The sequence below is a fragment of the Ambystoma mexicanum genome, chromosome 1q, assembly GCF_040938575.1.
Source record: "Ambystoma mexicanum isolate Mex_15411 chromosome 1q, UKY_AmexF1_1, whole genome shotgun sequence".
NCBI lineage: Eukaryota > Metazoa > Chordata > Amphibia > Caudata > Ambystomatidae > Ambystoma > Ambystoma mexicanum.
In genome coordinates, this window is record NC_090922.1 from 265,045,152 (window position 1) to 265,060,896 (window position 15,745).

The 15,745-nt window shown below is 51.1% G+C and overlaps 1 protein-coding gene across 2 annotated transcripts in view; it reads left to right on the forward strand.

Annotated features, from left to right (window-relative positions):
• Positions 1-15,745, forward strand: part of PLCG2 (phospholipase C gamma 2) — a 953,330-nt gene that overhangs the window by 664,133 nt on the left and 273,452 nt on the right. For both annotated transcript variants that reach the window (XM_069638435.1, XM_069638443.1), the window contains exon 18: positions 14,982-15,182. In XM_069638435.1, coding sequence (XP_069494536.1) covers positions 14,982-15,182 — 201 coding nt within the window. The remainder of the gene's footprint in view (positions 1-14,981; positions 15,183-15,745) is intronic.

Here is a 15,745-nt window from a genome sequence, read left to right on the forward strand (position 1 = left end):
ACCCTGAATGTCTGGAGAAAGAACCGTGAAAACCATATCAGCCTGAGATTGTTCACCTGGAAGTGTCACAATGTGTGCATCCCTACCCACACAGACACCACCAATGCAGTTTTGTGAAGTTACACATTCAAGCAGCTAAAATGAATACCCACTTGCAAAATGCAACAAGAGGACAGTGCCATGTCATCCAACCCAACCCCAGCACCGCCACACCACACACCGTGCCATGTCATGCTATTTGCAGGTAAACAAAGTAATCCCCACAACATGACACTAGTGTCACAATGTACAGTGTCCCTATTAGAAACTTGCAACACCTGAAATGCTCACAGTAATGCCGGACCAACAACAAACTTGAGCACGTACTACCATTAACATGACATCACTAATGTTAAATATTAGTAGTCTCACCACCTGGAAATGCCTGCACTCCCACCACTACCAACTGTGCAGTGTTGGCGCCATGTAGAGTTGTAGGTGCACTGCTGCCAACATGGACCACATCTCCAGACTAGAGGTCCTTGTGTAGACATGAGGAAGGGACCTGCAAATTGGGAGGTAGACACAGAAGATGAGTTACACATCAATGCAACATGCAGTGTACAACACAACAGCAATATGCACTAGGAATGTATACACAGTATTGACTACAGACTGCCCACACAGCTCATGGGAGTCCAACGTCACTGTGTAATTCACTGTCACTTGGGCACACCCTTTGCAAGCCCATGGAAACGGGAAGCAGGAGGGGTGTGTGTGACTCAAACCCAAGCATCTGAACCAAATACATTACAAGCCTGCATGTGCCCAGCCACAATGCAGCGTATGCCCACATGAACCACGGAAGCCAACAAATCGTCCCAAAAAAATTGGGAATAAAATAAATAAAAATGAAAATAAAAATGAAAATAAAAAAAAATCAAAAATGGCCATTGAAGGGCCCGGGGGGGTTGGGGAGGCCACCCAGGAGGTCCGAGGACAGGATGCACACCAGAACCCACCTGCATGGATCCTGGGAAAAAAAAACACCTCCATGGGCTCATGGCCCACACGGCTACCCTATTGTGGGAGTATCACTGCTGTCGCTATTATCACCCTGTGCAGCTGCATCCGGAGGTGGTTGCACTATGGGAGGCAGCCCACAGAAGGCCCTAGTCTGCTCCTCCATGGCTGCAAGCATGCGGGTGTGGTAGGTCTGGTTCTGGAGGATGAGTGTGCGGAGGTCCCCATGCAACAACTCACGGGATGCCCGGACCTCTGCCCTCGTTGCCTGCATCTCAGCTGAGAGCGTACGGGTGAGACGCTCCAGCTGCTGTTCTGTCCTTTGGTGTGTTGAAGCCTCAAGCTCAACAAGAGTCGTCCTGAGGTGAAGGAGCTCCTGCCTCAGGGCTTCCCTGTGGCCCTGGGACTCAATGGAGATGGCCTCCTGCAGAGTCGCCAGTGCCGCCCGCCTGTCCCTGTTGGACCCCAACATGTCCTCCCTGTGTGACTGGCAGATGGAGTCGGTTGCCTGCTCTAGTCGCTCCATCAGCCTTTCAGGGGGGACAATGGAAGTGGCCACCCTATCCATGGCCTGAGCCATCATCTCGGATGATGCTGCCTGTTGGGTTGCCATACCGTAAATGGATTGCTCCCATGCGGTATTGCCAGGTGGCGTACGGCCACCACGTCGGCGGGCACCACACCTGTCTGGGGCAAGGCGAACTGCGCCTTGCTGTGCCTGCACTGCCTGAGGCTGCAGGACTGCATTCCCCCTCTGATCTGCTGGCCCAGGAACAGGATCAGATGTCGCGGAGTGTGACCTTGCATCCGTAACCACCAAAGGCGTAGCTGCCAACACTGACATCCCCATTGAGGGTTCTGACCGTGGTGCAGGTAGGTGAGACAGAACAGAATCCCTCCCTGGAACACTCACCTGCGACGGCACGTAGGTCTCATCCGAATCAACACCTGAGTACAGCTCGGGGGAGGTGCAGCCAGAGACACCCCTTGAGAGCAGGACCTGCAGCACTTGTGGGTTCTCAGCCACCACCACACCACGTCCCTCACTGGTGGTTGGTTGGCCCTCGGACCCCTCCTGGGTCTGCACCATCTCCACAACCCCAGCAGTATCAGGTGCGTCTTCCCCTGCAAAGACATAAAAACAAAGAAATGGAAACAGGCATTAGCACCATGGCACACAATGAGGGCTGAGAAGCAAGAGAACCAGTACTTGTTTGACACATGTCCCACATGACTAAAACCCTCCCATGCATGCACCCTCACTGCGTATGAAGGGCAGGCAAATGGCACACACTGATGACACCAAGATGGAAGATGAACACATTTTCTGCATGCTGCCTGGCAGTGGCATCACACATTGGCCTGTGATTGGCAGGTGAAACACACATGCCATCACACAGATGGCATGTACCATTGCTATTGAGTGAAGATGGAGAGGAGGGCAGCACCTATTCATTCAGTCCAGTTCCCGCATGTAATAGCTTTTCTAATTCAAACAGGTCAGATTCTTCACCTGGAGCTGCCAGTCCGAAATGGTGCAATTGCACAGGGACATGTTTGAACAAATGATATCCAGGTAACAAAGTCACTCCACTTTACCATAGCCATGTCAGACATGTGACTAGAGGACTGCGACATGCCTAGTAAAAGTGGTGGAATGCAAACAATCTGACTAAATGAACAGTGAAAAATCAAGCAACAATGTTGTGGCAAGGTGACACTTCAAGGGCAACTGGCGTGCAGTTGGGCTAGATGTCTACTGTTGGCAGAAGGGATACTGCTATGGCCAAATGCAGCTGCGCAGGATGTATTGCATGAAGCACATGGCTGACCCATACGACTCAGGCGCACACACTCTCACCTGTCACACAAACAGAAGCCCTCACACACACCATGCACATGGATGACACACACATGCATGTGCACTCACCGGACAATGCCTCGTAATCAGCCAAATCTCCCACGCCTTGGATCTGTTCCTCCGTGACGTAGGTCCCAGCGACTGACTCATGTGGAGTGAGTTCCATGTCTACTACTGGAGACCCACCTCCAGTCACTAGAGTTGCGGCATGACTTGAGGCCAGTTTACTCTTTGCCCTGCGCTTTAGGTCATTCCAGCGCTTATAGCAATCATTGGCTGTGCGCCTCACCATTCCAAGGGCACTTACGATGTCCGCAACGGTCTGCCAGTGTGCCTGGCGTTGTGCAGGTGTGGTCTTGGATCCTGCAACAATGACCATCTCGTTGTCATGTGCGGACACATACTCGACAAGTGCATTCAGTTCGTCATCCGTGAAGCTGGGCTTCCTGGATGGGCCGGACTGTGTAGCCGTGTCTGGGGCATCAGCCTGTGCCGGACGAGCACTCTTCCTCTTCCGCTTGGAAGGTGGTGGTGATCCTGAGTGTCCTGCGCCGCTCTGGACACTAGGGGCAGGAGCCCTGGTGGACTCTGTATCAGGAGTGTGGGATTGCACACTCAGCATGGGAGTTGGTGCAGGCATTGGCTCTAGTGTGATGGTGTCAGGGGGAATGTCAGCAGCATGGACTAGGACCGACACTGTCCGGGCTGGGTGTGTGAGGGCTGGGGTGGATGGAGCCGCAGCTGCCCCTGCAGCCTCTCCGCCCTGCCTACTTGGTGCAGCAGATGACCTTGCTGCCCCAGATGCACGTGGCATGGTGACATCAACGTGCACCAGCGCACGTGTCATAGGCCTGCTGACCTGGAAGTCAGCCATGGAGTCAGCCAGGTCTGGTGCCACAATGGGCTGGTCCAACAAGGGCTGAGCATGGATGGTGTCAGCCACATCAGCCTCAACTGGAGGGGGAGGGGGGGGGGATTATGGGTGCCCTTGACTGGTCCTCCACACATGGGGGGACAGGCTCACCCTGCAAGTAACGACCACGTCCCCTACCGGATCCACCACGGCCACCACTTGTGGCTCTTCCACCTTTGCCACCCTTACGGAATCCTCGCCTCCCAGCCATGGCACTGATGTTAATGTGCGTATGGATGTGGATGTAAAATATTGTCCTGGGCAATTGGGGGTCAAAGGGGTTGGGTACCAGATGGTAATTGTACCCTAGTGCTCTTGCAAGGCTGATTGTAACCCCTGGGGAAAGATGACGGGTCACGCTACGCACAGGAGCCCCAAAAAAGGGAGATGACGTGCACGCAACCCCTCCTAGACCACGTGTGCAGAAAGAAAAACCTGCACTACGCTGTGGCACCCAGTAACACAAGAATGAACATATGCGTGTCACACGCAGCCTAGAATGACCTCTGAAGGGGTAGGCTACACACGGGGCAAGCACAGATGTTAGATACGTGCGTGACTCACCGTCTGCCAGGTAAAAGAGCGTGAAAAAGGAGCGCGTTTGGTTGGCAACACCCCCGCCAAAAGAAGATTTGTACGCTGTCTGAGGAGACAGGACAACAGTAGAAGGGAACACTGTTTGAGGGAACAGGCCCAGGTAAACCAGTAAAAGCGAAAAAAGAGAAAAAGCTGTCAGAGGTAACAGGGAATACGAACTTGAAACGCCGTGAAGTAAATCGCGTGTGAAACGACAAGAAGTACAGAATTCACCCACTCGCTCTCCACGAAAAGCACGTACAAGGAAATGGTGTTCTACGCGTACCTTTTATACAGGCCCACACGTCCAGCGTCACTTACGCGGCGTGTACGCGCTAGGGCCATTTCCACCAATTACACGCTTTGTCACTTATGCGTGTAGGGCCATTTCCACCAATTACACGCTTTGTCACTTATGCGTGTAGGGCCATTTCCACCAATTACACTCTTTGTCACTTCTGCGTGTAGGGCCATTTCCACCAATCACACGCGATTACACTCTGACGTGCAGTCTTTCCACGTGTGCTCTGTCATCACGTGCTGTGTGGGAAACACCCGTGCGGGTCACGTCACAGACGCGCTTACGCGCTGAGGGCCTTTGGTCCAATAGAATCGCGTATGCGTGCTGACGCGCTTACGCGCTAAGGGCCTTTCCTCGGTTTTCACCCTGACGTGCAGGATTTTCACGTGCCAAATCACTCCGTACCAAGCTGGCCACGCGTAAGCACACGGAAGACCACGCTCCTGCCCGGAAGGCCGAACTACTGCCCCCCAGAGCCCCGAGCACGCTCCCACCTGCCATCTGCTGCTGCCTGACTGCCTGCTGCCCCTGCACTGCTGGGGGGTGGGGGTGGTGGGAGACATGAGTGGGGGCCTGGTGGAGGCTGCCCCTGCACTGCTGGGGGGTGGGGGTGGTGGGAGACATGGGTGGGCGCATGGTGGAGGCTGCCCCTGCACTGCTGGGGGGTGGGGGTGGTGGGAGACATGAGTGGGGGCCTGGTGGAGGGTGACCCTGGATGCTGGGGGGTGGGGGTGGTGGGAGACATGAGTGGGGGCCTGGTGGAGGGTGACCCTGGATGCTGGGGGGTGGGGGTGGTGGGAGACATGAGTGGGTGCCTGGTGGAGGCTGCCCCTGCACTGCTGGGGGTGGTGGGAGACATGAGTGGGGGCCTGGTGGAGGCTGCCCCTGCACTGCTGGGGGTGGTGGGAGATATGCATTGTTGATCAGTAGTGCAAGGTGACATGTGGGTTGGCTGGGGGGCATGCCCATGGTGGATGGGCTGCCTGCGGGACATGAGCAGGGGTGCAGGGTAGTCCCCCGTGGTGTGGGCTGCCTGCAGGGGCCGTGGAGGTTGTGGAGCGTACACCTGGGAGGACCCACACGGCCAATTCACGTGTAGTACTCCCCAGAACCCCTGAAATACACATTCCCTGCTGGTATCGCGTGTGCAACTTCCTGCGCACCCCTGAAATACACGTACCCTGCTCGCACTGGGCCAATCGCGTGTGGAACTTCCCGCGCACCCCTGAAATACACGTACCCTGATGAAATCGCGTGTGGAACTTCCTGCGCACCCATGGAATACACGTACCCTGCTCGCACTGGTCCATTCGCGTGTGTGACTTCCCGCGCACCCCTGAAATACACGTACCCTGATGAAATCGCGTGTGGAACTTCCCGCGCACCCATGTAATACACGTACCCTGCTCGCACTGGCCCATTCGCGTGTGTAACTTCCCGCGCACCCCTGAAATACACGTACCCTGATGAAATCGCGTGTGGAACTTCCCGCGCACCCATGTAATACACGTACCATGCTCGCACTGGCCCATTCGCGTGTGGAACTTCCCGCGCACCCCTGAAATGCACGTACCCTGCAGAAATCACGTGTGGAACTTGCCGCGCACCCCTGAAATACACGTACCCTGCTGAAATCGCGTGTGGAACTTCCCGCGCACCCCTGAAATACACGTACCCTGCTCGCACTGTGACTATCGCGTGTGGATCTTCCCGCGCACCCCTGAAATACACGTACCCTGCTCGCACTGGGACTATCGCGTGTGGAACTTCCCGCGCACCCCTGAAATACACGTACCCTGCTCGCACTGGCCCATTCGCGTGTGTAACTTCCCGCGCACCCCTGAAATACACGTACCTTGATGAAATCGAGTGTGGAACTTCCCGCGCACCCATGTAATACACGTACCATGCTCGCACTGGCCCATTCGCGTGTGGAACTTCCCGCGCACCCCTGAAATGCACATACCCTGCAGAAATCGTATGTGGAACTTGCCGCGCACCCCTGAAATACACGTACCCTGCTGAAATCGCGTGTGCAACTTCCCGCGCACCCCTGAAATTCACGTACCCTGCTCGCACTGGGCCAATCGCGTGTGGAACTTCCCGCGCACCCCTGAAATACACGTACCCTGATGAAATCGCGTGTGGAACTTCCCGCGCACCCATGGAATACACGTACCCTGCTCGCACTGGCCCATTCGCGTGTGTGACTTCCCGCGCACCCCTGAAATACACGTACCCTGATGAAATCGCGTGTGGAACTTCCCGCGCACCCATGGAATACACGTACCCTGCTCGCAATGGCCCATTCGCGTGTGTAACTTCCCGCGCACCCCTGAAATACACGTACCCTGATGGAATCGCGTGTGGAACTTCCCGCGCACCCATGTAATACACGTACCCTGCTCGCACTGGCCCATTCGCGTGTTTAACTTCCCGCGCACCCCTGAAATACACGTACCCTGATGAAATCGCGTGTGGAACTTCCCGCGCACCCATGTAATACACGTACCATGCTCGCACTGGCCCATTCGCGTGTGGAACTTCCCGCGCACCCCTGAAATGCACGTACCCTGCAGAAATCGCGTGTGGAACTTGCAGCGCACCCCTGAAATACACGTACCCTGCTGAAATCGCGTGTGGAACTTCCCGCGCACCCCTGAAATACACGTACCCTGCTCGCACTGGGACTATCGCGTGTGGAACTTCCCGCGCACCCCTGAAATACACGTACCCTGCTCGCACTGGGACTATCGCGTGTGGAACTTCCCGCGCACCCCTGAAATACACGTACCCTGCTCGCACTGGCCCATTCGCGTGTGTGACTTCCCGCGCACCCCTGAAATACACGTACCCTGATGAAATCGCGTGTGGAACTTCCCGCGCACCCATGTAATACACGTACCATGCTCGCACTGGCCCATTCGCGTGTGGAACTTCCCGCGCACCCCTGAAATGCACGTACCCTGCAGAAATCGCGTGTGGAACTTGCCGCGCACCCCTGAAATACACGTACCCTGCTGAAATCGCGTGTGCAACTTCCCGCACACCCCTGAAATTCACATACCCTTCTCGCACTGGGCCAATCGCGTGTGGAACTTCCCGCGCACCCCTGAAATACACGTACCCTGATGAAATCGCGTGTGGAACTTCCTGCGCACCCATGGAATACACGTACCCTGCTCGCACTGGCCCATTCGCTTGTGTGACTTCCCGCGCACCCCTGAAATACACGTACCCTGATGAAATCGCGTGTGGAACTTCCCGCGCACCCTTGTAATACACGTACCATGCTCGCACTGGCCCATTCGCGTGTGGAACTTCCCGCGCACCCCTGAAATGCACGTACCCTGCAGAAATCGCGTGTGGAACTTGCCGCGCACCCCTGAAATACACGTACCCTGCTGAAATCGCGTGTGCAACTTCCCGCGCACCCCTGAAATTCACGTACCATGCTTGCACAGGGCCAGTCGCGTGTGGAACTTCCCGCGCACCCCTGCAATACACGTTCCCCGCTTGGCGTTTGCTGTTTGCCAGCCCGGTGAACTGGTCCAGGGTTAGCGCAGCCCTTTGCGATGATTTAGCGATTTTGATGGCTTTTCCTTGCGCGAGGGCGTTCTTGGGGGGCGTTACTGGCGCTGCTGCAGGGTCGCTGCGATTCTCTGCGCCACGGCTGGTTTGGAAGCCTGAAATCCATGAATACGCTGTGCGCGGAAATCGGTTTTAGCGCACGTGCCTGGCGCAGACAATCGCACGCGGACACTCTGCGCCAGCCGCTTGCGACACTTTTCTGCGAAATTCTATGAATTACCCTGCATGTCTTTACCTCACAGGTATTGGCCGGCTAAAATGTGCGTTTTCTTTTTTTATGAACTCCTGAAAGAGACTTGGTTACTCTTGACCCCCACTTAAAATGTAAATTAATTAAGATGGGAGCAAGAATAAAAGCTATGCTCTACCAGCTCTAGAAAAAAACTCGGCACATAAATAGGGGTTTTCAAACCAAAATGAAGAGCGAGGCAAGGCTGCAACCCGAGCCAGACACAGTTCAGCTGTATTATCATACACCTGGCAGCACTGCTTCAATATCCCGCCCTCCTAGGCTCAGGCCAGTTTAACGATAAGCCAATACGGGCCAATCACTTGGGATATCGAATGCAGGATGGCACCAGCAGGTGCCAGAATAGATCTTTCAACAGCAGACCTGGCCCATTTATATAGGAGATGCACCAAAATGACAGGGTGGCAAAAAGCCTTGCACTGTCCTGGCTGTAGCCATGCAGCAGAGATAGTGTTTACTGTGCGCAGATAATCGGACCATCCTGCACCATAAGAGCAATCCTCCAGCACAACCCAAATTACACTTATCTTACCTGGCACCCGGATTGAGGGCATTAGAACGTTTTATAAAGGAGGACAACAATTCGCTATAAGAAAATCATGTTTGCATTTTAAGCCCCAAGAAACAAGCATATATGAACTAGTTCGACACCAACTCCAGCAAGGGAGAACTCTCAAATGGCTCCATAACATGTGTGAGCACCTCATCGAATCCTGTTTTTTTATTTTATTTTGGTACTTGTCATCTTTCAATTGTAAGGGGAAAAACCAAACCTGCAAGTGCCAGAACACAGTAAAAACAGGACTGGCTGGACCACTGGTGTATGACAAGGGACATTCTGAGCTGTCTACTTGCATTAATGCTGTTGCAGCCAAGTATCACCAGTCCTAAAAGATGGGGGTGACGACTGGACTGGCAGTTAACAATGGTTAGCAATAATATATCAAAATCCCTGAGAAATAAACACTTCGCTGTACTATAAACGTACACTATATGGACAACGAAATTGCTAAAACCAGGGGTGCAAAACTACAGAGAGTGCCTCAGCTGCTCAGTGTCCGCAAGCACCGTGTTCAATGAGTTTGCAGTCTTTTGAAGCCTAACATGCACACTTCACCTGCCCCCAAAAGGAGACAAGGCCAAATCCCCTAAATATTCACTGGAGTCCCCTGTGACTGCACTGCTGTTCCACAGTAACAAACATGGTGGGTGGTGGGGGGGGGGGGGGTGGGAGGGGTTGGATGGGGGCGCAGGCAGAAGGGGAAATCAGCCAGTGACATGAAAAGGGCCAACGAAACATATGCCTCACACCGGGGCTTGGTCAGGGCCCACTGCACTATAAGGTCTGCCTTACCAATGCAGATTCAGATTGGGCAGTACAACACCAACCGGGCACATAACTGGGCCAATGAAGGCCCATCTGGGATACATACCTGTGCCAACGCAAGGCATGCCAAGAGACACATCTTGCACATCTTGAATAATGTACCATCTATATATAATATCTGCATAAGACCACTCACTGGTAATACCAAGATTCAAACTTCAGAAAGCGGGGGGATCCAGTTTCCCAGTCCTCGCCGCTAAACTCTGGAACACATTACCCTCCACATTGACAGCCAACCATTTTATCTGGCATTCAAGAACAAAGTCATATGTTGGCTTGCTGAGCAGGACCACACCACATCCATTATGTAACTGCCACACATTACTATAGGCTAGTAACTCTTTTTGTAAATATGCTTCTTAGATATATTGCTTCTGTAAAAAGTGTAAACTGTACTCTGTACTGTACTATTATTGTAGATGTATTGTTACTTTGTACCTCCTTTGTTACCCTTCCCTAAGAAATGCGCCCAGATGCCCGTGGGCCAGGTGTGCACTACAAATAAAACAAATACAAAATACAAATCTGCTGGACAATACACTTAGGGCAATAAGTAGAATATTCAGTGGCACACCTTGAGCAATACTGACCCTACCGGGGACATAACTAGGACAGCACAGGGCGCAGAGTCTTCTGCAAGACACGAGTGAACAACATACAGCATCCACTGGGTAAGACACTTGGACAAGACATGACATAACAGGAGACACACCAGAGGCAACGCAGTGCCTGCTTGAAGTCCTACAGACAGCAATAAATCACCTCTTGGGAGACAGACCTGGGAATATGCAGCCAGTGCCTACAGGTAGATGTACACTGGAAAATACATACACTACTGGAAATCACACGCAGGGCAACATAGGCCTTCTGGGAGATACACCTGAGGCAATACAGGCATACTGGGAATGCAAGTGGGCATTAATGGGAGTACATGAGCCGGGAGGCTAGCTCACGGGCAATGCGTTTGTCTCGAAAGCAAGACAGCGCAGAGCAACACAGGCTCGAATCCCAGTCCCACGATTAGAGACTGATCTCTGGTATTAAGCGCGTTACAAAACATTAATTAATTAATTACTTGCAGACACTAATCTGGAAATGACACCGTTTTTGAGGGCTACATCTAGGTCACTCTAGAGCCCCTGGATGGCACGGCTAGTGCAATACTGCAACTCTTGGCCTTCTGGGAGATATGTGTTTGACTATACTCGAAACAAGAATGTTAAAAGAAATAACACAAAATATCCAACCAGTGGAACACCTCACAGAGGTCAGAAACGAATGCAGACTGCAGGCAAAGACTCACCAAATATAGACAGCGAACTGGAGGCTGGGATTTGGGGCTGATGTAGAGGATGAAAAAGGAAATGAGCAGAAGCCAGAACTGGTCAACTCTATGTCATGGGGGAAGTAGAAACATCTCAAAAAGCTACGGGTAAAAGGAAGACTCGTTTGGGAAGAGAAATACAGTATCATCCTTGGATACATCATAGAGGGTAGCATCATATGTTACTATGTGTCGCCATCTGAGATTCATCACATGACACAACACTGTTCAGTGTAATGGCCAAACCGCAGTTCCCGGACAGCTTGTTGCATCCAGCACTCTTCCTTCGCCTATGCTACCTGTCGGACTTTGCATGCATGACTGTGAAGCAGACAGATTCAGAGGCTCCAGCTGTGGGCGGCCTTTGCTCTGGAGCTGTGTGGACAAAAGGATGCAGAGGGGGCTAGGAAGCAATGAAGAGGGTAGACCATACACGATGGAGCAGAATGTGTGGTCTTCATTTGTACTGGTCTGTTGCATGAAGAGAGAACCCTCAAGAAGGCGATGTAAGGCGTTTATAACAATAAGTTGGAAACAATGTTGGTCACATGGGTTTATTCCAGGGACGTCATTTGGGGGTTGTCCGTGGGAGCAGCTGCTACCCCTGACTCACCCTCTGCTACCCCTAGACCTGTCGTGGCGACCCCTGGGCCACTGGACAAAGAGGCAGGGTGTTGGGTGAAGGCAAATTATTTGGGAGTTCTACTCTATTGGGATGCTCCTTACTGGGGAGCGGCTCCGAGATATCTGTGATATACCAGTACCAGGGGTTTCAACGCTTAGTCTGCTGATACCTCTTGTCTGCAGAGCCCCCCTAGGTCCTGTTCTTGGCTGCTACAGGTCGCCTCTTTACCTCTACAAACTTGCAGCATGGAGAACACGACACAGAGAAAAAAGCCTCAGACTCCCACATTGACAATTTGGCTTCAGCTGTTCTTAACAACCGGATAACAAAAATAATGCCATACAGCAGGGCCAGGCATGTCTAAACTACCTGCTCTGTTTATCAAGGCCTGCTGACCGTGTGTGCCCCATTGTTCCAAAACACTTCAGGGCCACCATTGTTCACTTTTGTGGACAGTAGTGTGGGGCCAATCTGGGGTGACCAGCATTGTTTGTTTTTAATACACAGATGGGTGGGGTTTACTCCAAAACGTTCCAGCATTTTTCCATGCGTTATTACCAGTTAGAACTGTTAGCTGAGGCCACAGGAGCACAGTTTTTCTGTTAGATGGCAGATAGAGGGGAAGGATGTTCTGCAGGTCACAGCAATTGCAGTGATTTTTATTTTAAAATGTAACCAGCAGCAGTAGCTCAGGATCACACATTTCTTGTGATGAGGCAAAGCTAGGATTTCATTACCAGCACATCACACCCCATCCACAAACATGAGCAGAGGTTTAACAGGAATGGACTTTTCAAGGATTCACTTTCAGACATTTTAAAGTTGCATCTCTATATTTACGCATCGTTCATCTGAGGGGTGCACTTACAGCCAACTAAATCTCCCGCTCTTTCAATCTATTACTCATTACTGAAAATATTGCACATGGCAATATCTTCCAATGGTTGAGATTTCCAGAACTTATCATGATACTACTTGCCACATGTTGGACATGCAAAGTCATTGTCTGATAAATTCCCACGTGTGCAGATATCTGTGTTGCACCTGAAAAAGACGGTTGTAAATGCAGCTAAATGTGCCACAGCTTTTTTCACCTGGAATCTAGAGTTTTTCCCATCTGTGAAGGTACAGTGAGCAAAAAGCAATGGCTGCGAACTCTCAATGTGGTTAATAACCACTGAACAGGTTATCACGCCTTGTTCTTTCGAGAGAGGGGCGCTTGCTACCTTTTTTGCAGTGGAATCTAGAGTTAGCTGGAGAAATAACAGGGATGCGGGAAAACACATGAAGCCACCATCACTAACAGGTTGGTCGTCCATTAGTGAAGAATGCCTGAATGGTTGGGTTCAGAGGCGGGGCTGTCTGTGCAGCTCATACCCAGTACTGTAGCAACAGCAAGGGTATGGGGGCTAGGTCTAGCTAGCTGGGTTTCGGTAAGAGCATCCTGCAGTACTCAGTGGCAGCATAGCATGAACGCAAATCTCATCCGTGTTTCTCGTCTGCTTTGCACATCCAGTGAGCCGCTAGGCCGATGGTGGGAGGGGTGTGCCCCAGTGGCCTCTGCCAACAGTCCTGCCTGGGCACTGTGTGACTGGACCCAGATCTGCCAGACCTGCATCACAGGCACACTGTCAATAGATGCAAGGTGAGATAATTAATATACATGATGTTGCCCCCCCTCCCACCTTTGAAATAACCTGCCAAATTATATTTGTGAGGATAGCTCAGGGGCAATGCACTTGCTTTGGAAACAAGAGGATGCAGTGCAACGTGGGTTCAGTTCCTGTTCCAGTGCTTAGAATCTGGAGGAGACTGGCATTAAGCAAGATATAAAGGACCAGAGAAAATAATACAATGGGTCTTTCTAGGGGTGATGTCATGGTGCTGCTGCTGCTTACATTTAAACATTTAAAAATCTTCAATGAATGTGACCTGCAACACATCCTTCCCCTCTATCTCCCATCTAACCAAATAAACTGTGGGTTACTTACCAAATAAGAAAATCAGAAAGGTGATGGCTGGAAGGTTTCAAAATATTTATAACCACTGGCACAGCTCTGGGCAACCTTCCAGACCATCGTTTTTCAGCCTGCCAACCCACTACAGAAGGGCAAAGACCATATGCAAATCATGCTTGGTGCCAGTCCATCCCAAACTGCTAGGTCGCATTCCTTTTGCACGAGACCACACGCATCCCCAGACATGTTTCAGCCTCATTGGACGTCATTAGTGAGGAGTAGATAACGTCTGTAGGCCCAGCAGGCTTTTCTAGGGGTGATGTCGTGGAGCTACTGCTGCTGGTTACATTTTAAAATAAAAATCACTGCAATTACTGTGACCTGCAGCACATCCTTCCCCTCTATCTCCCATCTAACAAAAAAACTGTGGGTTACTTACCAAATAAGAAAAACAGAAAGGTGATGGCTGGAAGGTTTCAAATCATTCATAACCACTGGCACAGCTCTGGGCAACACGCCAGACCATCATTATTCTGTTTGGACTTGTGTTAGTTGCTGTTTCCAGTCTGTTGCCAGACACTAGTCAGGTGCTGGATGTCTGTGCCTTGGGGCTTAGGCCCTTTTGAGATGCTCGGTCTGTTTACAGTGTGGCCTGAGTGATGTACATTAGTCCAGGTTGTTGTGTTGGGCATCTGCTTACATTCACAGTAATTTGATAATATAGGCGATTACACGCTGATATCAACACTGCATATGGTGATCCATTCTTGCATGGAATGTACTTCATATTACAGTGATATTGTAACCATGTTTTTTCTATTGTACTGAGGATCAATGCTATGTGATGCCACTTCCTGTTTTGTCAAGCAGTGAAAGGTCGTGTGCCATCACTTCCTGTGATGTAACTTGGGGGCGTGGACAACTGACGACTTCCTGTGATGTCATCAGATGTCAAGGGTCGTGTGATGTCACTTCCGCTACCCCTGGCATTTTGTTGAAATGACGTGCCTGACGTATTCGTCAGCTGCACAAGGAAAGACTTAATTGTTATGAACATTTGAATTCCCCACAGCATTCGTCTGCCCGAATTCCCGAGTCCATTATTCTGCAGACATTTTAGTGACTCTTTCATGCAAATGAGCATCACTACTTACCTTGACTCCATTTTGTTTTTGTCTCTTTTCACATTCTAGGCGCTCAAACAGAGTGCAGCATTGCCGGATCTATTCCACTGTGGATGGCGATAAAGTGAAGTACTTCCTGACAGAGAACCTCCCCTTTGACAGCATCTACGACCTGGTCCACCACTACAAAGAGTTGCCACTGAGATGTGCAGAGTTCGAGCTGCGCCTCACCGACGCTGTGCCCAATTTGAACCCCCATGAGTCCAAAAGGTAACTATTGGCACAGGTAAAGGGTCTGTTTGTGGGCTGTCACTTCACTAATGTTTGTGCTTTCATCGTTATCTGATAGCCAATAGAGGGTTTGATCAGTGATGCGTACGCAGGTCGGCCATGCTGGAGTTTTTTTTATCTGGAATGGCCATGTATGGGAAGTGTAATATTTCCAGGACAATCATGCCTGATCATTTTATTAAGACACGTTAGCATACTCTCCTTTTTTTCTAAGACTCAGTATATTTTGGCAAGTAAAACAATGGGATGGCATCATTAACTTCCATGTGTCATAGAAAGTAAATATTCCCTTAGATCAAATCTACACCACCTCCACCCCCTTGTGCCCTTAGTTGAGGGTTTTACCCGCAACATGAAGGGAGGTATGCAGATTTTCACATATTTACTTTTTAAGAACACAATGACCCCTTCTGCAATTCAGATTCAGTTGTCAGTTTATATGCTGAATTGCAATATTTCAGTAAGTGAAACAATGGGAGAAAACTATCCAAAATATATCTTATTGAGGCATCTCACCCTGAAATTAACCACATGCATGCCAT